Raw genomic sequence first — 27988 nt, forward strand, 5'->3', positions numbered from 1 at the left:
CCCCCGGGCCCCGCCTCCCCGGCCCCGCCCCCCAAACAGGAAGTGACGTCGCCGAGCGTGTCCGTCTTCTTCCGCCGTCCCCGGCCCAGGCTAGCGCGGGGTGTGCGTCGGCGTCGCGGCCGGCAGAGGCATTCTGGGTAACGGCCCCGGCCGGCTGGGGCGGCTGGCTCCGCGCAGCAGGTTCCACTCACGCCAAGTCGGTTGGCAGTGACGCTTCTAGGGCTGGGGCCCCCCGGACATGGAGCAGCCGTGGCCGCCGCCGGGACCTTGGAGCCTCCCTCGGGCCGAGGGTGAGGCTGAGGAAGAGAGCGACTTGGACGTGTCCCCCAGTTCTCCCCGCTGCCCGCAGCTGCCGGGCGGCGGCGCGCAGGTGAGAGGGGTCCCGCGAGTGGCGAGGGGGATGGGGAGGTGCCATCGCCAGGCCCCGAGAGCCCCCTCTCTCCGCGCCCCCCCCTGCGCCCTGTGCCGCGCCCCCGTCTCACTCCCGGGGGCGGTGGTCAGCAGCTTGGTGCCGTCCCGCGGCTATTGTAGCATCTTCGGAGGGCTTCCCAGGGGGGCTGGCCACATACTCCCGACCTCCATGTCCGCGCACACCTCTTCACCTTGGCGAATTCCTTCCCCTCCTTGGGAGATGTCCCTCCCCCCCTCCGCCCCCTCCGCCCCCTCCTGACAGCACCCAGATTTGGGGCGGCTAGCGTTCTAACGTTGACCCTTTGTCCCTTCGTGCGTGTGTCTTTATCCGAGCGCGTTATTCGGTGGGAGGCTCTAATACTTGTGCTCCGGTACTGGTGTTGCACAGGGAATGGTTGGTTGTATTCCGGCAATGCCCCGAGCTCCTGACCTTTTATCCAGATTTAGGATCCAATTTCACTGACTTCTGACATCTGAATAAATTCTGTGAACCTCGCTTTTTGATGCTGCTGTGAATCCGTCTCATTAACGCGACCGCTTCCCCCCACCCCCACCCCCCACCCCTCGTCCGATTATGCTTGAAGTTCGGCTTCACCTCATTCTCCAGGGAAAACGTACAGGCACACGTTTGCCTGTTCCCCTCAGACTGCCTTCCTCGTATTCCTGGTGCTACTTGTGGTTTTCAGTCCAGCCTTCTTTCCTCTGAAACTTAACCAGATGACACATCATTTCGGATGTTTTTTTGGGGGGGGTCCTATCTTAGGGAATGCTTATATACTCATATATGTCACCTTGCCCTGGTTTTTCTCCTACTCTGAGTGTGTTTGGAAGTGTATTTCAGGAACACAGACCAAACACTAATATGTTCAGTGAAACGGGTTATAGGTTCTAGGCTTCTTGCAAAACGAGGTTCCAAAGGGCTTAACTAAATTAACAGTTTTTCTTGAGGCTCATCCTGCTAGCTGTTAGTGAAGATGAGTTATTTAAATTATTTTCCAAGAAGTGTAAGGCCATCAGTCCTAAGCCCAGCTCACTGGGTTAGTTGGCTTCACAGAAAAATGCTGTTTCATAACCGTAGACTGTACTTCGGCCAGCCAGTCTCTGGGAAAGTGCAAAACATGTTTTAGGAGGCCACCATGAGAGTTGATAGGTCAGTAGTCACCCCCTAATTATGGATCGCTGGTGTCATCTTTATATACAAAGCGTGTTATATGAGCATATAACGAGTGTGTTACAGAGAAAAAAAAAAAAAAAAGAACAGCAGCTGCTGTTGTCAATTTTGAAGGCATATGGGAGAATAAGAGGTCACCAGAATTATAGTGCATTGTGGTTGAATCACAAAAGTAACCTAAGAGGAGCTCTGAACTTAGAAAATATCTAAGCTGATAATACCTGGCTGGGTCAGTCCAAGGAACACATGACTCTTGTTTTTGGGGTGGTAGGTTCAAGCCCCATGTTGGGTGTAGAGATTACTAAAAAGAAAAATAAACTTAAAAACTGTTTTTTTACTTATGCACTTGGAATTGTAAGCTTATTTGGCTGAAAGTGATGTTGTAAGTAAATAGGTTTATCTTTTTCATTAAAAATGACTTCTCTGAGACTCTATGGCTAGTTAGTGGCAGAATTAAGACTAGAACCCACTTCTGGCGCCTAGTACAGTGGTTTTTCCTATGGACTTACTACCATCCTGGATGTAGTTTAAAACCACATGGGTGAAACTACCTTTGGTGTTAAAATTTGCAAAGTGATTACTAATCCTAAATTAATTCCTGTGTTTATAACCCACTTATCTTGCTTGGCTTAGGACTTAAGTTTTTGGATTGGAGTATTTGGAAAGAATAAAATGTTTAATTCAAATTATAAACATTTTGTAGTTTTTTCAAAAACAGCTCTGGTTTAATTTTACGAGATGTGGGGAATCTAGACATCTTAATGTCATATGTTCTGAGATCCAATTAAAGTAAAAGGCAATTCAGAATTTAGAGATTCTGTTTGAGCATTTTTAATGTAAAGTTACATTAGTAAACCTAATGCCAGCAGTTCCATTTTTAAATTTATGTTCATCAGAGTATTATGTTTAATGTTCCTCTAAAACCTCAATTGTGGGATCCCTGGGTGGCTCAGCGTTTGAGCATCTGTCTGCCTTTGGCTCAGGGTGTGATCCCGGAGTCCCAGGATTGGGTCCCACATCAGGCTCCCTGCATGGAGCCTGCTTCTCCCTCTGCCTATGTCTCTGCCCCTCTCTCTTTCTCTCTCTCTCTCTCTCTCTCTCTCTGTCTCTCTATGTGTCTCTCATGAATAAATAAATAAAATCTTTAAAAAAAATAATAAAACCTCAATGTGTTTACAGGTAAAATTACCTTCTTTTTTTTTTTTTTTTAATCATCTCAATACATGTTGGGTAGTTTGCTCAAATTGCCAGATGTTATCTGTATAGTCTGTGGAGAGGAATTTAAACGTGAGTCATTTTTAGAATTTGGAAATAAGATTTCTATGTTTGATTTGAGATATGAATGTTTGCTCCCACATAATTTGAAAATGCACGGTATTTTCATTTGTTCACATTGCCTTTCTTAGAATGTATTTGTCTTTTCTGACAAAGCAAATTTTATAACTTCATTATTCTCCTTTTCCTGGCACCTTTTTAACATAGCTGGGCTACAGTTATTATTGATCCTATCTAAAATAGCAAAAAATAAAAATAAATATTTAACTTGATTCGTTAGGACCTGGCCTTCAAAACTGCTAAATGAGTAAATAAAACACCTGAATAGCAACAGTGTCTACATTTGCCACAATAGAAATCTAAGACTCAACCCAAGAAGAGAGGCCTTGCAGCTACTTGTCTGGAATTCTTTGCCACCGCTAGTCTTTTCCAAAAAATGGAGAAACACTTATGGAGTCCTAGCCCCTCAAGAGACTGCTGGTAGAGTAAACAAATAAGCACAACATTGTGTGAAAACACCACTAAGAAGTATGCAAACCTTGGGAAGGGAAGGGATTAAAAAAAGACTTAGGAAGTGATTGCAGAATCTGGTATGGAGATAGGAGCTGGGGGATGAGGAGTTCCCAAATTGAAAGGGGTAGGGGATGGGAAGATAACCAAACAGAAGAGCAACTAGAACTGAGTCTAGAGAGATAGTAGGAAGGGAAGTCATGAAGGACCATGCCATGCCACAGAATTTGTCCTTTACCTAAGACTTTAGGAATGAGTAAAAGTATCAGATTTGTTTTTTGGAGAGATGGCTTCAAGTGTAGTAGAGAATGGCTTCAGATGAGAAAGACTGTATATACATAATTGAGATGTGAAATTATAAGGGCTTGAGTAGTGATGCAGATTAGGAAACAAATCAAGTTAAGATTGTTCTCTATACCTAGTTTGAAATTGATCTTCATTTTGGCTGAGGATTCATAAAATACGTGCTTTCAGCTTTTAGAGAGCTGAGGAGCATAAGGACTTAAACATCTATCACAGTGCCTCACATGCAGTAGGTCAGTAAATATTAAAACTAATTACTGTTGCTTCTCAGTGGAACAGAGTCAGTCACCAGGATGAACCAGTTTTTGCTTTTGTTTTTATAACTTTGCCTATTTTGATTAAGATTAAGCTAAAGAGTATCTGTAGAGTCAGTTATAAACAGAAATTCCCAATATAAGATTTTCTCAGATCACCAAGAGTTGGAATAATAGAGAAGGAAAATGGAAACCAAGAAGTGATTATTTCTAAATAAAAGGTTCTTTTCAGTGAAGAACTTCCAGAACAAAACTCTAAAGATCTGATTTTCAGCATGTTGAGTTGTAAGGTAATGGGCTAGATTGAAGCTTTTGTTCTCATTCTGCTGTTTCAGGACTATGAAATGATAAATCCAGTTTCTTGAGCACAAGCTATATGCAGAACATTGTGTTAATTATGAGACTTTTTGCTGCTGCTAGTTGTCAGAGGAGTAGCATAGATTATCAAAGGAGCTTATCAAAGGTTGACGAAAGAATACCTATAATATAAAAGTATAACTACATACAGAGAAGTCAGGATACCTATGTATCAAAAATACTATACAGAAATCCTTGACTAACAGAAAATTGAATCGTGCTGAATAAACATACCATTTGCCGTCTTCATTTCTTACAATACTGTTTTTTATCCAGATGTATAGCCATGGAATTGAACTGGCTTGTCAAAAGCAGAAAGAGTTTGTGAAGAGCTCTGTGGCGTGCAAATGGAATCTCGCTGAAGCTCAGCAGAAACTTGGTAGCCTAGCCCTGCATAACTCTGAGTCCTTGGATCAGGAACATGCCAAAGCACAAACAGCAGTATCAGAGCTAAGGCAACGTGAAGAAGAATGGCGGCAGAAAGAAGAGGCTCTAGTACAGAGAGAGAGAATGTGTCTGTGGAACATGGATGCCATTAGCAAGGATGTTTTTAACAAGGTACGTACTACTTTTTACTGGATTAAAATAAGAGAAGAGAAAATGGAAGTGTTTGTACAAACCAGTTGTGCATATTTGGTAACAAAGCAACAGAACCTGTGAACAGTATTGAGTTTTGACAGTTTATGAAAAGTGTTTGTTACAGAAACCTATATCCCCAATAGGGTCAAATGTGAGTAGTCATTAATATAAATACATGGCTGTAGCATAGCACACTGAATGTAAGGGTAGACTCTGGGATCAGACTGCCTTAGCTCTCAGCTTTGTCACATGCTGCTGGCTCTGTGACTGTGGGCAAGTCACTTACCATCTCTAAGCCTCAGTTTCTTCAACACTAGTGGGGGGCGTTATAAAGACTGAGGTAATTTCTTAAAAGCCCATAGGATAGGGCCAGGCAATTGGGAAAGTTCAGATGTTACAGGAGCTTTCTGATGTTGCTGTCAGCTTGCTCTCAGTTTTGTAACACTAACGTATAGATAGTGGATTTGTTAAATAGACTTTCAGTGTTACTTACCAATATGTATTTAGTAAACTTCAGGTAGGGAGGGGCACCTGGGTAGTTCAGTCAGCGAAGCATTTGCCTTCAGCTCAGATCATGATCTCAGGATCCTGGGATTCGAGCCCCACATCTGGCTCCCTGCTCCATGGCACTAGGGGGCCTGCTTCTCCCCCTCTCTCTGCCTGCTGCTTCTCCTGCTTGGTCTCTCTGTCAAATAAATAAATAAAATCTCTTTTTAAAAAGCGGAGGGGGGGGGGGATCCATGGGTGGCTCAGCAGTTTGGCACCTGCCTTCGGCCCAGGGCATCATCCTGGAGTCCCAGGATCGAGTCCCGCATCAGGCTCCCTGCATGGAGCCTGCTTCTCCCTCTGCCTGTGTCTCTGCGCCTTTCTCTCTCTCTCTCTCTCCTCTCTCTCTCTCTCTCTGTGTGTGTGTGTGTGTGTGTGTGTCTCTCATGAATAAATAAAATCTTTTAAAATAAATAGATAAGTAAACCTCAGATAGTAATCCAGATTTAGCATTATCAGCATTACCAAAGGACTAGTACAGAGCTTTTGTCAAGTTAGTAGTCATTAAGAGTAGTGTTCAGTTTCTCACTGGATTATGTAGGCTTTATTCTTTGACTGTTTTATCTGTAGAAGAAATGGGCAATGGAATTCATTTTTACTACAGTGTAAAGTATTACTTCTTTCTATTTGTACTAAATTCTCAAAGCTTCAGAGGTAGACTGCTCTTTCTAAGTCCACATTCACTTTTATCTTTAGCCATCATTACTCTCTAGACTTCTCTGTCTATAACACCATTTGTTTCTGTCTTAGCACCCACTCTCAACACATCCTCTTAAGCACTTTTAATGTCCTTCCCTTGGGCCAGCCCTAGTTCTTCTATATTAATAAGTAATATACATATGTTAGGTGTACAACACCACTGACTCTATCGGTGCTTTATTAAATTGAGAAAAATTATGAGTACAGCATGCTTACCATGAAAAGAAAAAGAGTATGTAAAATAGAATTGAAAGGTTTCCTTCACTTCTAGTTTCATTCCCAGAGATAACTGCTATTAACAGTGAGTTGTATCTTTCTAAACTTTTTACGTGCTTGTAGCATTGTGTGTTTATTTTTTTTATTTATTTATTTATTTTTTTAAAGATTTTATTTATTTATTCATAGACACAGAGAGAGAGGCAGAGACACAGGCAGAGGAAGAGAAGCAGGCTCTATGCAGGGAGCCCGATGCGGGACTCGATGCTAGGTCTCCAGGATCACACCCCAGGCTGCAGGCGGCGCCAAACCGCTGTGCCCCTGGGGCTGCCCGCATTGTGTGTTTATTATTATGCACACACACACCAAGATCATTCATTATCTGAATGATTCACTGTATCTATATATATTTTTCTAAGGGGTGTGTATTCTTAGCATTTATTTCTGGTTTGCATTTATACACATAACTACTTAAAGTAATTTTTTTCTTCCAGAAGGAGTGGTCAAAGTAGTGTTTCTTTGTTTTAAAAAGTTAATGTCTTTTTTTTTTTAAGATTTATTTTTTATTTATTTATGATAGACACAGAGAGAGAGAGAGAGAGAGGCAGAGACACAGACAGAGGGAGAAGCAGGCTCCATGCCTGAAGCCCGAGAGAGAGAGAGAGAGAGAGAGAGAGAGAGAAAGAGGCAGAGACACAGACAGAGGGAGAAGCAGGCTCCATGCCGGAAGCCCGACACAGGACTCGATCCCGGGACTCCAGGATCGCGCCCTGGGCCAAAGGCAGGCGCGAAACCGCTGAGCCACCCAGGGATCCCCAAGTTAATGTCTTTTAACACAGTGGTCACAAAGAAAATATTTTCATTTGTCTCTGCTTTTATTTGTGCGTGTGTGTGTGTGTGTGTTTTAGGTTCTAACATAGCCTACATTTATACCACAAATTAATTGGGATTACTTTTATGTTCTAGTCATTTGGTCAAAATTGTACATTGGTTTTGTCTGTGAGCTTGAGACTTGAGAGCACTGGTCTAGATCTGTGCTGTCCAACTCGATAGCCGCTAGCCACATGTATTATTGAGCGCTTGAAATGTGGCTAGTCCGAATTGAGATGTGCTGTAAGTATAAAATACACACCAGATTCCAGTAACTTAGTACCAAAAAAAGTAAAATATTTTGTGAATGATTTTTTTGTCTTACATGTTGAAATGATCATATGTTGGATATATTGGGTTAAATAAACCAATTACCGATTTCATCTGTTTTTCCTTTTCAGTGTGGCAAATACAAAACTTTAAATTACATTTGTGACTTGGATTGTGTTTCTATTGAACAGTGCTGGTCTAGATAGCAGGATATATAAAGGAAAAAATGTTTTTACTATGAAATATATAAACTTGGGACGCCTGGGTTGCTCAGTAGTTGGGCTTCTTTCTGCCTTTGGCTCAGGGCGTGATCCCGCCGTTCCAGGATCGAGTCCCCCATCGGGCGCCCTGCATGGACCCTGCTTCTCCCTCTGCCTGTGTCTCTGCTTTCTCTCTGTCTTTCTCATGAATAAGTAAATAAATAAAAATCTTCAAAAAAAAAAATACAAACTTGTGTGCTTCTGCATTGTAAACTGGTAGAAAGCTACTTTGGGATTTTGTTTTATGGCAGTGATGATTACAAGGTTTAAATGTGATCACAGAACGTTCTGTGAAACTGTCCTGCCAGTTTTCTGGCTAGATAAAAACTTCATCAGGGTCCATAAGTTATGGCTTATTTAACTGGAAATAAGCACTTCCTTAATAAAAATTTGTACTTGATTTCAGAATCAAAGTGTTGGCCTATCCTAAGAAAAGTTTGCAGCAAAGGTCCATTTTAGGTTTATGTCCTGTTGGAGAAGCTATAGTAAATATACTTTATACACTTTGAATGTCTTAAGTTTATTTCTAGCAAGAACTCCAAAGATTTGTGTAGAGTTCCAAATATTTAATGGTAATGAATAATGCAAAATATATATTTGGAATGTAAAGGATCTTTCTATACTTTGATGGGGAAATTCCACTTAACAAAAAAGTTAATGCACTTGGATTTTTTGGTATGATTTCTAAAATAATTCTGTAATTTTGCACAGATTTTTTTTTTATACTACCTTTAAAAAAAATACTATACTACCTTTTAATAGTATCTGTAGGAAGCATTGCTAGGCATTCAGTACCTGAGAAAGAATATTCAATGAATATAAAATCTGATTTTAACTTTAAGCATTTTTTTTCTTAGAGTTTTATTAATCAAGATAAAAGAAAAGAAATAGAAGATGAAGATAAATCAAAATCATTTATGCAGAAATATGAACAAAAAATCAGACATTTCGGTAAGTCTACTGCTTAGTTTCCTTATTTTATAAAGTGTTTAATATTGGGGCCCCAGGGTGGGTCAGTCAGTTGAGTGTCCAACTCTTGATTTTGGCTCCAGTCATGATCTCAGGATTGTGAGACTGAGTCCTGGGTGGGGCTCCATGCTCAGCAGGGAATCTGCTTGTGATTCTCTTTTTCCCTCGCCCTCTGCCCTTCTGCTTATGTGCATGTGTGCTCTCTCTCTGTAAAATAGATATCTTTTTTAAAAAATGTTTGATATTGGGACACCTGTGTTGCTCAGTGGTTTGGCGCCTGCCTTCGGCCCAGGGTTTGATCCTGGAGACTCCGATTGAGTCCCATGTCAGGTTCCCTGCTGCTCTCTCTCTGCCTCTCCCTCTGCCTGTGTCTCTGCCTCTCTCTCTGTATCTCTCATGAATAAATAAATAAAATCTTCCTTTTTTTTTTAATTTTTATTTATTTATGATAGTCACAGAGAGAGAGAGAGAGAGAGAGAGAGGCAGAGACACAGGCAGAGGGAGAAGCAGGCTCCATGCACCGGGAGTCCGACGTGGGATTCGATCCCGGGTCTCCAGGATCACGCCCTGGGCCAAAGGCAGGCGCCAAACCGCTGCGCCACTCAGGGATCCCAAATAAAATCTTCAATAAAAAATGTTTGATATCATAAATATGTATACAAACAATGTATTTATAAAATGGAAATTACACCTGGGTGGCTCAGTTGGTTAAGTGTCTGCCTTCAGCTCGGATCATGATCCCAGAGTCCTGGGATTGAGCCTTGTATCAGGCTCCCTGCTCAGTGGGGAGCCTGCTTCTCCCTCTGCCTGCCACTCCCCCTGCTTTGTGTGCACTCTGTCTTTCAAATAAATAATTTTTTTTGAAAAATGTTTTTTAAAAAAGTGGGGTATGCCTGGGTGGCTCAGCGGTTGGGTGTCTGCCTTCAGCCCAGCGTGTGATCCTGGAGTCCTGGGATCGAGTCCCACATCAGGCTCCCTTCATGGAGCCCGCTTCTCTATGTCTCTGCCTCTCTCTCTGTCTTTCATGAATAAATAAATTAAATCTTTAAAAAAAATAAAAATATTAAAAATTTTTAGAAAACGAGAGGGGGACAAAAAGAAAGATAAATGACAAAACTCCAGTTTTATGGCTACTTCTGGCAAAGTTGTACAGTTCTTGCTTTATACTATTTTTTGGTCATAAATAGATTGACAGTAAACTAAATTGTGAAGAGAAGCAAAATTCAATCAATTCTTATATAATGCTACCCTCTAAGACACCGTCTTTGCTTACTACATGGTCTCTTTCCGTTTCCCAACTAGTCTGCTTTTGCCTTTTTCCTTCTTTGCTTCTGTGGTATCTGCTTATTTTATGGATATAAGATTAGTATTCGGGGCAGCCCGGATGGTTCAGTGGTTTAGTGCTGCCTTCAGCTGCCTGATCCTGGAGACTTGGGATTGAGTCCCATGTCAGGCTCCGTGCCTGGAGCCTGCTTCCCCCCTCTGCCTTGTCTCTGCCTCCCTCTCTCTCTCTCTCTCTCTCTCTCAAATAAATAAGTAAAATCTTAAAAAAAAAAAAAAAAAAGATTAGCATTCATTTTCAGATTTTGGATATGTTTATATATAATTTATGTGGATCCTTAACTGCTATTCAGATAAACATAGTAATAGAAATATGTATACAAAATACTGAAAAATTGTTTTTTCTATTGGGGAAAGACGATGGGTTGGGGTTTGATGTGGTGAAGACTTCCAACAGGAGAGAACATCTGAGCTAGATTATGAAGTTCTCCTTGTAGATAAGGAAGCACTAGCATTGTGTGCAAAAGCAGAGTCAGGAAACAACATGCTGTGTCGGGTAAGCGATGTAGTACTGCTGGATTCAAAATGCCACTGGGAAATATTAGAGATTAAGGCTCAAGGCATATTATTTGACCCCAAGTAATATGTTAATTTAGTAAACATAGTTTTTATTTGTAATATGTTAATAAGCTTATTAATACATGGCATTTTGAAATGTATTTCCAATGTTTTCCCCCCCCCAAATATTTATTTATTTATTTTTAAAGATTTTACTTATTTACTCATGAGAAACCCATAGAGAAAGAAGGCAGAGACATAGGCAGAGGGAGGAGCATGCAGGGAGCCTGGTGTGGGACTCGGTCCCAGGACTCCAAGATCATGCCCTGGGCCGAAGGTAGGTGCTCAGCCGCTGAGCCACCCAGGCGTCCCTCCCCCTAAGTATTTAGAATTTCATTCATTCTTCAGGTTTATTAAAACAGTAGATAGTACTTCAGATTTTTTCCCCTTTTTCTGTAGTTTACTCATAAAGAATTTATTTTTCTCATATTTCTTATTTAAAAAAAAAGACTGTGTATTCAGATTAATTCAAGGATAGGACCTGAAGAAATGAACATAAAGTTTTTACTTTTAAAAATTCTGTAAATGACTCTTAGTTGTGATAATGTGATTTACCATTCCCACCTGTGGTCCTTGCTTCTTAGATCTATGTGTTCCACTGCCTCTAGCGGAATAGCCTCCTTCAGGGTCTTGTCACCCAGCTGCATGCCATGGGAAAACCTAGTAGGTACAAAACAGTTCCCTCATTTTTGCTATAAACTGAATGCCTCAGTAAGAAACAGTTTCGTCTGGGGAAAAAAACCTAATCTCACAAGGTATTGTAATCCACCTGGTACTATATTTAAGTCTTTAGTAAAGCATTTAGCCATTCCATAAAACCTGCTTCTGGGTAGTGATGTTTGTAAGACCAGTGAATTTCATGAACCTATTGTCTTAATGTCTTTTGCTGTATAATGAATTTCTGCATCAAGATATCATGTGTATGGGTACTAAATAACTCGTTTAGTAAGACCATAGGTGTATTAACTGGTAGAAGCATGGTGGCGAGGGAGGACAACACCGGATCTAGAATAGGTTTGTTCAAGTGAGGAAACATCTTTCCAAGATGAAATGGGACCAAGATAAACAGTTTGTTACTTGATGGTTGACTGGTCCATCCAGTATATGGTGCCATATTTAGTTTTCAGCACTGGATTCTGCTACAGGCAAGTTAGATATTCAGAGGCTATACTGGAATATTGTTGATGGGGTGATCCTGTGCCACTGAATGTCTGCCACCATGACCCCTGAGTTTAGAAACTATATTATGCAAGTAGGGAGATGGCTGAGGGAAAAGGCTGACTTGACATCCAAAAGTGACTAATAAGCAGCAGCTTTGCCATTGCATGTTGGGGGCTTCCAGTGTCTCATCCTCTTATACTGACCAGAGCCTTACTGTCTTCAAAGCCAGCCAGACCTGATAGCTACTCCCAGATTCACATTGTGCCTGTTTCTTAATGGAAATGTACAGTAGCTTTTTACTTCGGAGAAGATATTCTACTTGCCACAGCTCTTTGGATCCCCAGAATGTTACTGAGGTGGTAGGCTCCCAAATTTTCATGTGTATCTTACCAAGACATCTGGATCCCTGCTACTTCCTGCTCGCCAAGTTTCATCGGTATGAAGTGGGCCAACTTGGAGTCACGTGGGATGATGAGGTGATAAAAGTCCCTGTGGACTAAATTGTGGCACAGAGCTGACAGGGACCTTAGGCAAGATAGTGAAAGTTTAATGCTTTTCCTGCTGGGTGGAAGCAAATGTTTCTGGTGTTAATGCTTTTTACGGTAAAGATTCGGAGGGGAGCATTTGTCAGAATTATGACTACATTGATAGACTTCTTCAAAGCAAACACATCTGGAATAAATGCAGCTGTAATTAAAGCTTCCCACTAAAGGCTTTTCAAACTTGGATTGCATTCCAGACTCTTGGAAGACCTGGGCCTGATACGTGGGGCGCTGGGAAGGGCTCCAGGGGCTTGATACCAGTACTTCTCTGTGGTTTCGTGTGTACTTGACATTAACATTTCCATTAGGGTATTTCTTTTTTTGTTTTTTTGTTTTTGTTTTTGTTTTTTTAAGATTGTATTTACTCATGAGAGACACGGGCGGGGGGGTGGGGGGGCACAGACACAGGCAGAGGGAGAAACAGGTTCCATGCAGGGAGCCCAATGCGGGACTCGATCCCAGGTCTCCAGGATCACACCCTGGGCTGAAGACGGCGCTAAACCATTGAGCCACCCGGGCTGCTCTTCCATTATTTGTTGACTATCGTAATTTTGCTCAAATAAGTAGATGAACTTTACCATTTAATGGTAAATAGTATGACCATATCGTGGAGTATTTTAAAGCAGTGAAATCTTGATTTTTTTTTCTGTTTAACATATTTAATTCATTAATTTAGTTAATTCATGTTTTATAAATGAAAAATACCAGTTTAGCAACAAAGTCTGTTTTCTTTTAAATTTCAGAGTAGTTTTATTCAATGTCATATGCATGTTTGACATCATTTTCTGTGATCATCAGAGTGACTTTTAGATGATCTAGCATAGTTTTTCATGGCATATTCTCTCTTCACTTCCAGTCAAAGTTAGCTGTGATTTAAGATTTTTGAGTCTTGTCACTGGAAATTTTACCGAAAGCTAAAATGTTTGTATAAATATTGTGATGGATCTTTCTCATTTGTGTGGAAGGTAGATAATTCACTCTCCTCAGTGTAAACACATACATATTGCTTTTCAAAAACACATTAATGTCCTGTTTTTTTTTGCTTTTTTTGTTTTAAGATTTATTCATGAGAGACACAGAGGGAGAGAGAGGCAGAGACACAGACAGGGAGAAGCAGGGTCCCTGCAAGGAGCCCAGTGTGGGACTTGATCCTGGATCCTGGGATCACACCCTGAGCCGAAGGCAGATACTTAACCGCTCAGCCACCCAGGTGTCCCTAATGTCCTGTTTTTGAAAGACATTTAATATAAATATAAAGTACCCCTGAATAGAACATGGACTGAAATTAATAGAAAATTAATATATATAACAGGATTCTAATTTTAACTCATTAAAATACAAGCCCAGAAAGAAATGCATTAAAGTGTTAACATTAATTTTCTCTTGTAGGATTGCAGATGATTTTTCTGGATTTTTCAAATTCTTCACAATGATCATACATTTTTTTTTATAATATGAAAAAAAATACTTTGAAAGGGTTTATCCTAAGAATTCAAGGATGGGTTAACATTGGAAAATTTATTAATGTGGGATCCCTGGGTGGCGCAGCGGTTTGGCGCCTGCCTTTGGCCCAGGGCGCGATCCTGGAGACCCGGGATCGAGTCCCACGTCGGGCTCCCGGTGCATGGAGCCTGCTTCTCCCTCTGCCTGTGTCTCTGCCTCTCTCTCTCTCTCTGTGACTATCATGAATAAATAAATAAAATCTTTAAAAAAAAAAAAAAAAGGGATCCCTGGGTGGCGCAGCGGTTTGGCGCCTGCCTTTGGCCCAGGGCGCGATCCTGGAGACCCAGGATCGAATCCCACATCGGGCTCCCGGTGCATGGAGCCTGCTTCTCCCTCTGCCTGTGTCTCTGCCTCTCTCTCTCTCACTGTGTGCCTATCATAAATAAATAAAAAAAAAAAATTTAAAAAAAAAAAAAAAAAAAGAAAATTTATTACTGTGATTCACCATATTTTAATAGTTGGTAATAGTATAAACCACAGGACTTGGTGATCAGTTTGATGTGGGAGGAAAGGAAATGTCTAGAGGAATTTCTAGAATTTTTGAGTGGGTGACCTAGGAGCACTGTAGATGGCAGGGAGAGAAAGACGGGTTTAGTTTCAAATAAAATGACTTTATGTGCAAGTGTGTAGGTAGAAATAGTTGTCTAGTGGTAGGTTATTGAAATACAGGAGACCCAGGACCTGGGAAATACAGAAAAAATAGGTCATTTTTCTTTCATTAAGACATTTACAACGTTTTGGGGAGGTTTTTAGCAGATAGAGACATTAAAATAATTAGTATAATTTAGAGGATTCAAATTTATTACTCTGTAAGTATAAAGCAAAGAAGAAAGAGAAATCAATAATGATGCGTGTATTGGAAGACCATTTTAAGAATCAGGTGGAATGGGCAGCCCAGGTGGCTCCGCGGTTTAGCACCACCTCCAGTCCAGGGTGTGATCCTGGGGTCCCAGGATCGAGTCCCACATCAGGCTCCCTGTGTGGAGCCTGCTTCTCCCTCTGCCTGTGTCTCTGCTTTTCTTTCTCTCTGTCTCTTGTGAATAAATAAATAAAATATTAAAAAAAAAAATCAGGGGATCCCTGGGTGGCGCAGCGGTTTGGCGCCTGCCTTTGGCCCGGGGCGTGATCCTGGAGACCCGGGATCGAATCCCACGTCGGGTTCCCAGTGCATGGAGCCTGCTTCTCTCTCTGCCTGTGTCTCTGCCTCTCTGTCTCTCTCTGTGTGACTATCATGAATAAATAAATAAAATCTTTAAAAAAAAAAAAATCAGGTGGAATACTGAGAGCTGATGGATGGATTGCAAGTTAGACGTTCAGGAAAATACATAGGTGAAAGCACATAATTAAAATATTTTAATTTATCAAAATAGGGGTTTTCAAGCATTCAGAGATTGGTTGGCTAGTTGAAATAACTAGATTAATCTTAACCAAAGGATTTCATGTTTAATTGCAGGAATGAATTGTTCCCTTTTGTGTTGATACTACCTAACATTTACTCTCTGTCAAGCACTGTCTCATGTGCTTTATGTGTATTAACTCATTTAATTCTCACAGAAACCCTCTGAGAGACTGTTATTTGCCCTATTTTACAGAAGAGGAAAGGGAGGTGTAGTAAATTGACCTATGCAGTTGACTTCCAGAGTTGGCTTGCTTAGTCACTGTGCTAGATTGTGCTACTTTCTATTTGTTTGTTTGTTTGTTTACAAATTCCAAAATAACATTCGTAATTTCAGCTATGTTCTGTTCTACTAAAGCCATTGATTATCTGTAAGTATTTTGTTCATAAGATTCCATATTCTTTCCGCAGAGGTGTGTATGGACTCCCTGTAACCTAACCTCGATTTGATGGTAATTGATAGACATTTTTGAAATCAGGTGGTGATAGGTGTTTCTCAGATAAAGAAAAGCTGTGGTCAACCTCAAGTATTGTTTTTATCTTAGTTACTAAATGGATAGTTTAAAAATTGTAACATTTAATGATACCCATTCCTCATGATCCCTAAAAGTAACTATTTCATATTATCCTTCCTGTAAAAGAAGCCAAAATAGATAAGATTTTGGTGCCACAGTAAGTGATGATGCTGCCATGGAGAAGTAAATAGAAGCAATGCTCTATGGATGGTGGATAGCATTAAAAATACTTCCACTTCTGGAATATAATAAACCTAACACAAAACTGCTTCATAAGATTTATTTTATGGCTTTAGGTATAAGGAAGAAAGATTATGCCTTCTTTAGATCTGACCCTCAGAAGTTATTATTATTAAACTGTTTATACCTTGAGAAGTAGTTTTAAGTAACTTTCTAAATCATTTTTTCTCAGAATTTAAAACTCCCTAATCACTATATCCAAAGTGTTGGAGAAATACTTTATAAAGCGTGTAAACTCTTTACATGAAAATACTAAAATGCTTATTCCTTTTTTTTAAATGAGAAAATTAATCGTTTATTTTCAGTTGATTTCCATGTGTTGCTAAATGTGTATTTTTCAGTAAGACATTTGTCCTCAGTTTTGTTCTTGTGTTCTAATGTGGAACTTTAACGTATAGAAGTTCAATTTGTGTCTAGAGGAAATATTTACTGCCAAACTGTTGACACCATCTTAATACAATTTCCATAATGATTCAATGACATACAGACTTCTTTGGAGGAGTCTTTTTTTTTTCTTTTTAAAGATTTTATTTATCTGTTTGAGCAAGTGAGAGAGAGTGCACGCACAAGCAGGAACAGAGGAAGAGGGGGAAGCAAACTAAGCAGGGAGCCTGATGTGGGGCTCAATCCCAGGAACCTGGGATCATGACCTGAGCCAAAGGCAGACCCTTAACCAAGTGAGCAACCCAGGCCCTGGATGAGTCTTAAGAATCTAAAGCTAACATAGTTAATTTGTTCAAGTGTAAGGCTTACAGAACAAAATTTAAAGCTGAACACTGCTGGTTCCATGATGGCATTGACTTTTTCACCAAATTTCTTACTAATTTGAATACCTTAAGTAGTATCTGAATAAGCATGATATTTTTTGAAGCAAAATGGCAGGGATGCCTGGGTGGTTCAGTGGTTGAGCATCTGCCTTTGACTCAGGGCGTGATCCCAGAGTCCCAGGATTGAGTCCCACGTCGGCCTCCCTGCATGGAGCCTGCTTCTCCCTCTGCCTGTGTCTCTGCCTCTCTCTCTGTGTCTCTCATGAATAAATAAATAAAATATTTTTTAAAATGAAGCAAAATGGCATCTTCTTTCAAGTATGCTTAATGTGATTGTGTTTTCTATGTGTTATAAACATGACTAAATGATTAAGATGACTAAAATGTTTAAAGTATATTTACTATTTTAATACCTACTGGATTGGTTTTCCGTGCTGTCAACATTTGACCATATCATCTTAGACATTTTAAAATAAATTAGAGATAATGTGGTTTTTCTATTGTATTGTTTTGCTAAATACAGTTTCTTGAGATTTTGCTATATGTCATCTTTCTAATAGAAAAATTTGTATTCTGTGAATAAATAATACTGAATTTCTTGAAGTCATTTGTACTCAGTTCAGCCAAGGTTGTCCAGCCATCTCAATTTGCCTGGAACTTCAGGCATTTCCCAGGTGCAGAGTTTTTTGGCTTTAAACCAGTCACCCTACTTTAACCTAATTATTTAAAATAAAACTTTCTGTGAACTTGAAAAGCTATTTCCAGTATATTGAGTATTGCTTTATTTGCTCTTTTACCATAACAAATTGCTGTGGTACTGTGAATTATCTTTAAAGAGAATCATTTTAAAATATCAATTTCTTTGTTTATAAGAGTATCTGACAATTGTAGTTTAATTCTTGGGTTTTTTTGTTTTTTTTGTTTGTTTGTTTTTTGTTTTTACAGGTATGTTGAGTCGATGGGATGATAGTCAGAGATTTTTGTCTGACCATCCATACCTTGTATGTGAAGAGACTGCTAAATATCTTATTTTATGGTGTTTTCATCTAGAAGCTGAGCAGGTATCATGTGAACCTTTGAGTTTCTGAAACCTTAGTAGAATTCTGGTCTACTTTTTGTTTTTTTTGTTTTGTCTTTTATGTTACTTTGAATGAAAGCAAGAAGGTTATTAAGTGGAATTAATAATCTTTTTGTTTTTAATCTCCTTGAGTTTACTGTGGGAGTATTTTTCATTGTTTTAGTTAGCGTATGGAAACTTTTCTCTGATGTGCTCTCTTTGCAGCCTCATTTCTCTGTTCCCACATACTATAAACCTTTTTCTTTTATAACCTATTGAAAAATTGTGTTTTAAAATTCAAATAGTAATCACAATATTAAATACATTTCCAGGGGTATTTCTCATAATTTTAATCTCTCTATTTTCAGAAAGGGGCTCTAATGGAACAAATAGCACATCAGGCTGTTGTAATGCAGTTTATTATGGAAATGGCCAAAAATTGTAATGTGGATCCAAGAGGGTGTTTTCGTTTATTTTTCCAGAAAGCCAAAGTAAGTATTTAATATTTTTAAATGAGAAGATTAAGCATTAAGTGAGACCTCTTTGGTCCATATACATCAAAGATAGCCATCCAACTAGAATGCCACAAGCTAAAGTCTGTATAGATATTATAGTGAGAAAAAAATTACATTGCTGATTTTATGCTAATTTAGACTTAAGGGAGCTCTGTAAGAGGCTATACTGTATCATGCACATGAAATTGAGACTTGTTTAGATGAATGTGTTTAGGAAAATTAGAGTGGTGCATCATTTATTCAGCCAATAAGTATTGACTGTCTTGCAAGGACTGTTCAAGATGCTAAGGATACAGTGTTGAATGAAACAGATATAGTATATTCCATGTTTAGAACTCACAATTTAACAAAAATAAAAGAAGTCACAGTTTAATGAGAAATGACTTTTGTAATGAAATAATAAGAAACAACCTGAAATTTTAATGACTAGAAGAATGTTTAAAACCTGTGGTACAGGGATCCCTGGGTGGCGCAGCGGTTTGGCTCCTGCCTTTGGCCCAGGGCGCTATCCTGAAGACCCGGGTTCAAATCCCACGTCGGGCTCCTGGTGCATGGAGCCTGCTTCTCCCTCTGCCTGTGTCTCTGCCTCTCTCTCTCTCTCTCTCTGTGACTATCATAAATAAATAAAAATTTAAAAAAATAAAATAAAAAATAAAACCTGTGGTACAGGGGCAGCCCGGGTGGCTCAGCGGTTTAGCGCCACCTTCAGCCCAGGGCGTGATCCTGGAGACCCAGGATTGAGTCCCACATCGGGCTCCCCCTGCTTGGAGCCTGCTTCTCCCTCTGCCTGTCTCTGCCTCTCTCTCTCTCTCTCTCTCTCTGTCTTTTTCTCTGTGTCTCTCATGAATAAATAAATAAAATCTTTAAAAAAAAGTACTTTGTTTTTCAGCTTATTATTGGGTATGTTTGAACTAATGCTTTTTTTTTTTTTAAGATTTTATTTATTCATTCATGAGAGACACAGAGAGAGAGGCAGAGGCACAGGCAGAGGGAGGAGAAGCAGGCTCAAGGCAGGGAGCCTGATGCGGGAATCGATCCTGGGACTCCAGGATCACGCCCTGGGCCAAAGGCAGGCGCTAAACAGCTGAGCCACCCAGGGATCCCCCCCCTTTTTTTTTAAGATTTTTTTTATTTATTTGAGAGAGAGAGAGAGCGCATACAGAGGGAGTGGGAGAAGCAGACTCCCTACTCCCTACTGGATCTTCCTACTGAGCAGGGAGTCTTTTGTGGGGCTCTATCCCAGGACACTAAGATCATGACCTGAATTGAAGGTGTACACTTAACCTACTGAACCACTCAGGTGTCCCTGAACTAGTGCTTATTAATAGGATAATGGAACATAGCCAAACCATGTTTATTCTTTAAAATTTACTTTGTCAAAATAGAAGTGAAAAGTCTCTAACCTTAGCATTTTGTTGTTAATAGTTTTTTTTAAATTAAGGAATAACTGACTTTCAGGGTACTTAATATTTTGTGCCAGGTACTATTCTAAGCACTTTACATGGATTAACTCATTAAATCCCCATAAGATTTTTTGAAGGTTATTATTTCTGTTTTACAAGTTAGGAAACTAGCATATAGAATAGATTACCTAAAGGAAAAATCAGTCAAGTCTCTCCAGATCTAAATCACTAGGCCTTCCACATGCAGTAAAGCCAGAAGTTGAGCTACTTGGCTCCTCTCATAGTTTGTTGCAAAACCATTTGAGAAGGATCACTTCTGGATCTGAAGGCTAATGTCCTATGTGTCTATGTAAGTAGCATATTGATTAAAGTGAAATACTATAATTGGATTAAGGAAATGATTGCTAAATTCATAAAAATATAGAATAGCAGCACAGAATATTGTGTGATTTGTATAGATATTGATGTAAATAACTAACTCGCAAGTTTTAATTTGATTACATAACCTAAACTACATTAAAGAAAAAATAGCATTCTACACAAAGGGCCCAATGATATTATGGAATGAGATTTTGATAAAATCCCTTCCATCACCTGAACTTAAAGCCTAAAGTCCTATTAGTGGAGGATAAGTGCTGTGTCATTCTTTGCAGAGGAAACAAGTGGAGGCTACTGCTAGTTGGTTGTTTTACATCAAGAATCTCGATTATGTTATGCATCATAGGAGGGAGGTCTCTTCCAGCAACATAATACTCCTACTTTTTTCTCTCTATGATGTTGAAAACGTAGTTGTTTCACTAAAACACAGATACTTCCAGAATGGAATTGAATATTGAATTTTATTTGGTTTTAATGCTTTTACAAACAGGGAGTATAGAGCTGGAGAATTACAGAAACAGATAATAGTGCCCTATCATTAATTGATGGACAATTAGAAGGTTTTAAGAACATCCCTTGCCTTTGCTTGGCAATGTGAGAGGTCAAGTGAGGACTATTTTGGATCCTGACAAGAATCAAGAAATACAGAGAATTCCTACTTTTGTTATATTTGTGTACATATGTATGTGTGTGTGCGCATGCGTGTGTGTGTGTGTATGTTTGTTTTATATTACTGGACCAGAGGGAAATGGAACACACCAGTCATTAATATTCCTATAAAACAGGTAGTTTTCACAAATCTGACAGGGATTTTGGGTGGTGTCTATGTACATTTAAACAGTTCGCCTTATCTTTACTTCCTCCACTTCAGATCTAATACATGTTTGTTAGAATTCACTGTGTCGTCTGAAAGTCTTGAAAAATAAGTCTTTGTTTTATGTGTTTTTCTAGGCAGAGGAAGAAGGTTATTTTGAAGCATTCAAAAATGAACTTGAAGCTTTCAAGTCAAGAGTCCGACTTTATTCTCAATCACCAAGTTTTCAGCCTATGACAGTTCAGAATCATGTTCCCCATTCTAGTGTGGGATCTATAGGTTTGTTAGAATCCTTACCACAGGTAAGTTGGAAAAGTAAATATTTGTTTCATAAATTTATTCACATAATTTTTGTTCTTTTGGACTACTCTTTGTTCTTACATATAATATATGTGAGATCATTTTAAATATTCTTGCCTAAGAAGATAACTTCATTTCATGCCATGTTTTGACACTAAATCTCTTCCATCTGTTGCGTATTTTGAGAGACACCAACTTCTACTCCTTTAAATATAGAAGAGATGAGTTACTCCTAAGCACTCTTAAGGGCAAGTGTTACCTATTGATCATTTTAATCATAAACTTCTCAAGATGGTTCCTGAGGAACATCTCATTCTCAGCGAACTGTACTATTAAGAATTTCTTAGGATGGGGGTGCCTGGGTGATGCAGTCAGTTTAGTGACCACCTCCTGGTTTCAGCTTGAGTCGTTATCTTGACAAGGAAGATCATGGAATCTTGTCATGGAATCAAGCCCTGTGTGAGGCTCCCTGCTCAGCACAGAGTCTGCTAAAGTTTCTCTCCCCCATGCGTCACCCTCCACCCCCTTGCATGCTTACCCTCTAGCTCTCAAATAAAAAATACTTTAAAAAAAAGAAAAAGAAAAAAGAATTTCTTAGGATGGATTAACTTCAGAGCATACATCCTGTGGCAACCCAGGTGATTTGTTCCATGAGTTTATTTAGTATTATGAAATGTTAGTGTTGCCTGCCAGAGGTAGCATTTTTATTTGTTTTTTTTTATTTTTATTTTTTTTAATTTTTTATTTATTTATGATAGTCACACAGAGAGAGAGAGAGAGGCAGAGACATAGGCAGAGGGAGAAGCAGGCTCCATGCACCGGGAGCCCGACGTGGGATTCGATCCCAGGTCTCCAGGATCGCGCCCTGGGCCAAAGGCAGGCACTAAATCGCTGCGCCACCCGGGGATCCCCAGAGGTAGCATTTTTAATACGTTAACGCGCCTTCTGTTAAGGTGCTCTTTCTCGTAATGTTCACCGATTGTTTGAGCCTCTCTGAGATCAAAATAAAGGTCTGTTTCTAGCATGAAACAATTTCTGTCAGAAGAAGGAAATTTAAGTTACCACTAGAAAGTTGCTGCCCATGTCTATTTTAGTAGCATTTTAATTGAGCCCAGTCATCTCGCATTTCCAGGCTCCAAGATTTCAAGACCAGCTTTAGCCAGTTCAGTGTGTGGCCTACACGGTGAAAAGGACAGTCTCATTCAGAAGACAATATGAAGAGAGCCCTGTAGTTTTAAATCTCATTAAGTGGTAGGATGGAGATTTTCAGTATCTATACCTCATACCTCTATAATTTCACCATTTCAGTTACATAAATCATAGGCCAAAGTGACAATTAAGGAAAGCAATTGATAATATTCAACTCAGCTAAAAATACTAATTCTCAAGGATAAAACTAATCAAGGTCTTGATTTTTACATAATTAGTAATTCTACCCCTTAGTTGCATATATTAGCAGTATTCCCCTTCCATTTGTTCTACAGAATATCTCTTTCTGCTCTATAAATGTAGTAATGATTTTCTCTTCCGTTCTTTGAGAAATAGCCCACAGGAAAGTAGTCTTTCCAAGGGAATTTTATGACTATAAGACACTGTCAAGTCTAATATATAACCTAAAATTAAGATGTCACATAATGAATACAGAGGAAGAAAGAGACTTTGAAGAATATCATTGGTTCTAAACATAAGAGGGAAAAGACACGAGCTAAAATATCATAATAGGCCTGTATTATCAACAAGTTGTTTTTCATTTGAGAGAAATAAGTTCTTACTGCATGCATCAGCTTTTGAATCTGCTGCTCGGCCTCTCCTGGTGAGATGAGGGGCTGGGACTATATACAACTTTGACACTTGAAAGTTGCTGATATTTCAGGATTGTTCAGACCTAATTCACTTGGGCCAACAGTCTAATTCCTTGTGGTTGAAGTTGACCATCCTGGTCTATCCCTCCTGAGGAAGTGAAGGGCTGGATGATATTTCAGCTAGATACACAGAAGGACTGTGGACTAGGTGACAGAGAGCTTCTGAAAGAAAAGCTTCCTGCGATAATTATATCCCATTTTTATTACATTTGCTTATAGATTACAAAACATGTTCACCTGCTGTTTCATTTAATCTTCTCAAAAGCCTCGTGATTTCTTTTCATTCATTTTTATGGATGAATAAACTGAAGCTCATGGAGGTGAAGGCAGTGTGCCTGAAATCAGGACAGGAAGCAATGGGGCTAATCCTGTAATCCTAGTGTCTGTTCTACTTCACTGTTCATTCACCTGCACTCCAGATTGTTGTTGAATCCTATGCTGGAGATAGGACAGGAGACACAGATATGTGTGTGTGCTCTTACAGAGGGACTTGTCACTGAAATGAGAAAGGTGTTGAGAATACTACCAGATGAAAATATGGGGTAGCCAGTGGAATTTGTAGAGTAGGTTAGGTATGTTGATTGCTTTTTGTTTTTTAAGTCTCTGCATGATGAAGCCTTAGAGTTCTCAGGGAGATAGATGAGTTCTGGGGGAACTCCAGTCCAGTCTTGGTAGGATAATTAAAAGCTCTGTTCTGAGGGCCTTTGGAATTGGGTTTGCATGGTCAGAAAAGGTCATAGCACTCTTGTTTCTTTGGAAAATGGGATAGTCTAATGAGAGTTCAATAATTTTTTATAAAACTTAAATTTGGAAATTAAATAAATAAATAAATAAATCTATCTATCTATCTATCTATCTATCTATCTATCTATCTATCTATCTTAAATTTGTGGAGGACACCTGGGTGGCTCAGCAGTTGAGCGTCTGCATTTGGCTCAGGGCGTGATCCCAGAGTCCTGGGATCGGGCCCCACATTGGGCTTCCTGCATGGAGCCTGCCTCTCCCTCTCTCTCTCTCTCTCTCTCAGTCTCTCAATGAATGAATGAATGAATGAATAAACAAACAAACAAATAAATAAATGAAATCTTTTTTAAAAAAGTTTGCATTAACACTTCAGCTTTTAATTTTTTTTTCGTTGACAACAGTCTTGTGAAATAGCCAGATACCACCATCCTTAGTTTTGCGAGAACTAAACCAAGGCCTCTTGGACAGAAGTCCAAGTTACCTTAGGTTTATCCTATAGACTTGGTTTCAATTTTATTAAATTGTGAAGAGTGGTTTTCTCTCTAAGGACTGCAGTACATTAGGTGGAAGAGGCAGGATTAGAACAGAGGTCCAACATTACTGTAGTTTTCCAGACCCCCGTCAGTCATCTCTGCCACTGCTTTCATCAAGACTTGATTGGGAATAATCTGATTTCTGGCTAGCTTTTTGACTTTTACAAATACAATGTAATAGAATCACAATGTATTGTACTTTATTAAGAGCATCTTTTGAAACCTTTTGAAGGGCAGCTCTGGTGGCTCAGCAGTTTAGCGCCGCCTTCAGCCCAGGGCTGATCCTGGAGACCCAGGATCAAGTCCCACATCGGGCTCCCTGCATGGAGCCTGCTTCTCCCTCTGCCTGTGTCCCTGTCTCTCTCTCTCTCTGTGTCTCTATGAATAAATAAAATATATTTTTTTTTAAACATTTTTATTTATTTATGATAGTCACAGAGAGATAGAGGCAGAGACACAGGCAGAGGGAGAAGCAGGCTCCATGCACCGAGAGCCCGATGTGGGATTCGATCCCGGGTCTCCAGGATTGCTCCCTGGGGCAAAGGCAGGCGCCAAACCGCTGCGCCACCCAGGGATCCCAATAAATATATTTTTTTAAAAAATCTTTTGAAAATAGCTTTTGACTTTTACAAATAGAATATAATAGAATCACAATGTGTATTTTACTTTATTAAGAGCATCATTTGAAAACTCTGCCTCCCTTTGGGTGGGAAAGTTTAAGACCTCTATCCTCTGGCCGGATTATTTTCCTCATTGTTGTTCATTAAATAAAATAAGCAAATGGGATTCCTGGGTGGCGCAGTGGTTTGGCGCCTGCCTTTGGCCCAGGGCGCGATCCTGGAGACCCGGGATCGAATCCCACATCGGGCTCCCAGTGCATGGAGCCTGCTTCTCCCTCTGCCTGTGTCCTGTGTCTCTGCCTCTCTCTCTCTCTCTCTCTCTCTGACTACCATAAATAAATTTTTAAAAAATTAAAAAATAGGGATCCCTGGGTGGCGCAGCGGTTTGGCGCCTGCCTTTGGCCCAGGGCGCGATCCTGGAGACCCGGGATCGAATCCCACGTCGGGCTCCCGGTGCATGGAGCCTGCTTCTCCCTCTCCCTCTGCCTGTGTCTGTGCCTCTCTCTCTCTCTCTCTGTGACTATCATAAATAAATAAAAATTTAAAAAAAATTAAAAAATAAATAAATAAAATAAAATAAGCAAATGAAAACAGATGAGAACGGTAGTAAAACTCTGAGTACCTAGGAGACACTCAGAACAACTGAATAGATAAAATTGAATTCTTAGGGAAGAATTTCCTAAAGTCCTGGGTCTTATGGGCTTATGTCCCTAGTCATGGTGCTTTAATAAATGATAGTTTTATTTTTACTTTTATTGAATAAGGTTTTCTTCCTAGCTTTAGAAGTATACAGTTAGAATATTTATGAGTTTTAAAAATAAAATCCAAATTAAAATGTTCTTTTATTCTCCATGTTAAAATATGGATCTAAGTACCTCTCAAAAGATTAATAATTCCTCACTTTTTACCTTTTGAAAAACCAAAATAGACTCTGAAGGTAGCTATAATTTTTACTTGGTAAATGGATTTTTTTCCTTATTCAGAATAGTGTTTTCCATTTTTAATACTTACTGGGGTAATTAGTAATTTCAAAATGCATTGCCAATTTAAAGCAGTATTTATCTTTTAAATAATCCATAACTTTGTATATACAATTATATGGAAGATGTAGCCTTATATGATTAAATAAATTGCAAGTTTTGTTAAAAGGGGAAAAAGTTAGTGTTTATTCCAGTTTTATTTTTTACATATGTCATCCTGTCTTTGTCACATCTTCTTTGGATCAAGTGGTCCAGTCTATTTTTTTTTTTTATCTTTTTGGGTTTCACCCCAAGTTTGACTTCAAAGTCCATTTGCTTTCCCCCCTACTTTGCATTTACTACACTGAAGAGAAATAGTGTGAAACTGAATATGTAGTTGCATATACTGGCATAAAACTGGTTATCATCTATGGTTTCTTCCCTATATTTTTTTTTCCAGAATCCAGATTATCTTCAGTATTCTGTCAATACAGCTCTTTGCAGTTTCAACTCAGTGGTACATAGAGAAGATGATGAATCCAAAATGATGGACACTGTATGATTTGGTTAAGACTGCTGAGGCCAAGTACTATTTTGTTACAAGAAAGGAAGAACTTGGCTATTTTCTTGACACTTTTATGGGTGCTGCACTTTATTTTTGTTCGGTTTTGATGGGAGGGGAAAAAAGAGTACTGAAACGTTTTGTAAAATTTTTTTTATGTGCTGCTAGGTTTTTTGATTTTTTTTTCGGAAGAGAGGAGTGGTACCATATGTTGAAGTCAAACTGGACTTTTTTTTGGCTACTAAATTTGCCTTTAATCTTATTGTTCTCAGTTTTGGAATCAAAGTATGAAAATCTGCACAAATGCAATGTTTACAAGAACTGGTTGATTCTAGGAGGCATCTGCTACAGTCTCTTTTTATATGGATATGTACATGTCCTACTCTACAAAAATGATTAAAGATAAAAATGTACTTGTATCCTACTGCTAATTTAGCTGTCAAATCTGGTGTTTCATCATATTAAAAGCAATAAATCAGTAGTTGATAATCTACTTTACTAAATAAGCTGGGTGGTGAAAATTAAAACAAAGTCTTTCCCTTTAAAATAATATTACATTTGTATTTTCGACACCATCAGTTAAATCCTTGATTATAGTATCATTTTTATGTAGACTGACTTTATCCCCTATGTATTCTCAAAACTGTATTATTTAGAAGTCAATTTTACCCTGTTGACTTTTTAATGTTAAGGGTTATAGTAATATAAAAACTGATAAAGCTAATACAATTTTTGCAATTTTTTTTTTTTTTAGTGAGATCAAGTTTGAACTCACTCTTAATTTCTTTACTTGACATAGTCTGGGATCTCTCAGGGAGCAAGTTTTAAAAGAATACTAATGGCCTGTAAGAACAAACGGGAAGAATAATCTGATTTTTAAAATCATGGTGGTTTCATTCTGATGTAGCCCAAGGACTTTTTTAAAGGCAGGAGAAATCTTGAAGACCCAATTGCCTCAAGCTGCCAACTCCTTATTTCTAAGAATTTGGTGATCCTTGTCGGTAATGATGGCTTTTACTACATTTGTCATTTCTGTCCTTAGGTCAGTTACCATAGGATGCTTCTGAGCTTTACTACTTCTTATATAATTCATTTCAAATGTGCCAGGGTATTTCATTATTCATTTGGAATTAGATGACCGTGCTATCCTTATTATTGAGGATTTGTCTTCTGACTTAGGGGAACATGGGCTTTGGTGTGTATCCGGTGTAGTCTCTGGCTCAGTCCCATTGAGAGTAGTAGCACATGTTTGGAAGATGGCTGACTGGGATTGGGAATACAGGTCTCAATTTGAGAAACCAAATAATGCTAAGGGACCCATACGGTGATCAAACCTGTGACCGTGGCCTCATTTGCACCTTGTTTTAACTGAGGTGATAAGGCACGTGGTACCCATAGAAATGGACCGGAATTACTGAATCATACTTCTGTAACATCACAATCTTCCTGGTTTTCAGAATAAAACTTTTTGTGCTTTTGATATAAGTAAATACTCTATAATAAAATATTTGACTAATTTATATGGTAG

The 27988-nt window shown here is 39.1% G+C and overlaps 1 protein-coding gene across 3 annotated transcripts; it reads left to right on the forward strand.

Annotated features, from left to right (window-relative positions):
- The first annotated feature begins 33 nt into the window (after positions 1-33).
- Positions 34-27980, forward strand: CDC37L1 (cell division cycle 37 like 1, HSP90 cochaperone). 3 transcript variants are annotated; one of them, XM_049092783.1, is made up of 8 exons: positions 34-370; positions 4558-4839; positions 8579-8672; positions 17659-17774; positions 18139-18261; positions 21018-21182; positions 21939-22096; positions 22313-22328. In XM_049092783.1, the coding sequence occupies exons 1-7, from the start codon at positions 239-241 to the stop codon at positions 22065-22067; spliced, it is 1041 nt and encodes a 346-aa protein (XP_048948740.1). In that variant the 5' UTR covers positions 34-238; the 3' UTR covers positions 22068-22096; positions 22313-22328. The 3 variants fall into 3 exon arrangements, 2 of the variants coding, with proteins under 2 accessions (XP_048948740.1, XP_025279283.1); XR_007401606.1 differs by lacking the exon at positions 21939-22096 and adding an exon at positions 26359-26497 and having other exon boundaries at positions 63-370; positions 22313-22431; XM_025423498.3 differs by lacking the exons at positions 21939-22096; positions 22313-22328 and adding an exon at positions 26359-27980 and having other exon boundaries at positions 63-370.
- Positions 27981-27988: the final 8 nt, after the last annotated feature.

The sequence above is a fragment of the Canis lupus genome, chromosome 1 (assembly GCF_003254725.2).
Source record: "Canis lupus dingo isolate Sandy chromosome 1, ASM325472v2, whole genome shotgun sequence".
NCBI lineage: Eukaryota > Metazoa > Chordata > Mammalia > Carnivora > Canidae > Canis > Canis lupus.

Coding starts and splice junctions, on each gene's coding strand:
- CDC37L1 (XM_049092783.1), top strand. CDS start 239: ATGGAGCAGCCGTGGCCGCCGCCGGGACCTTGGAGCCTCCCTCGGGCC. Junction 371..4,557: donor TGCCGGGCGGCGGCGCGCAG/GTGAGAGGGGTC, acceptor TTTTTTATCCAG/ATGTATAGCCATGGAATTGA. Junction 4,840..8,578: donor GCAAGGATGTTTTTAACAAG/GTACGTACTACT, acceptor TTTTTTTCTTAG/AGTTTTATTAATCAAGATAA.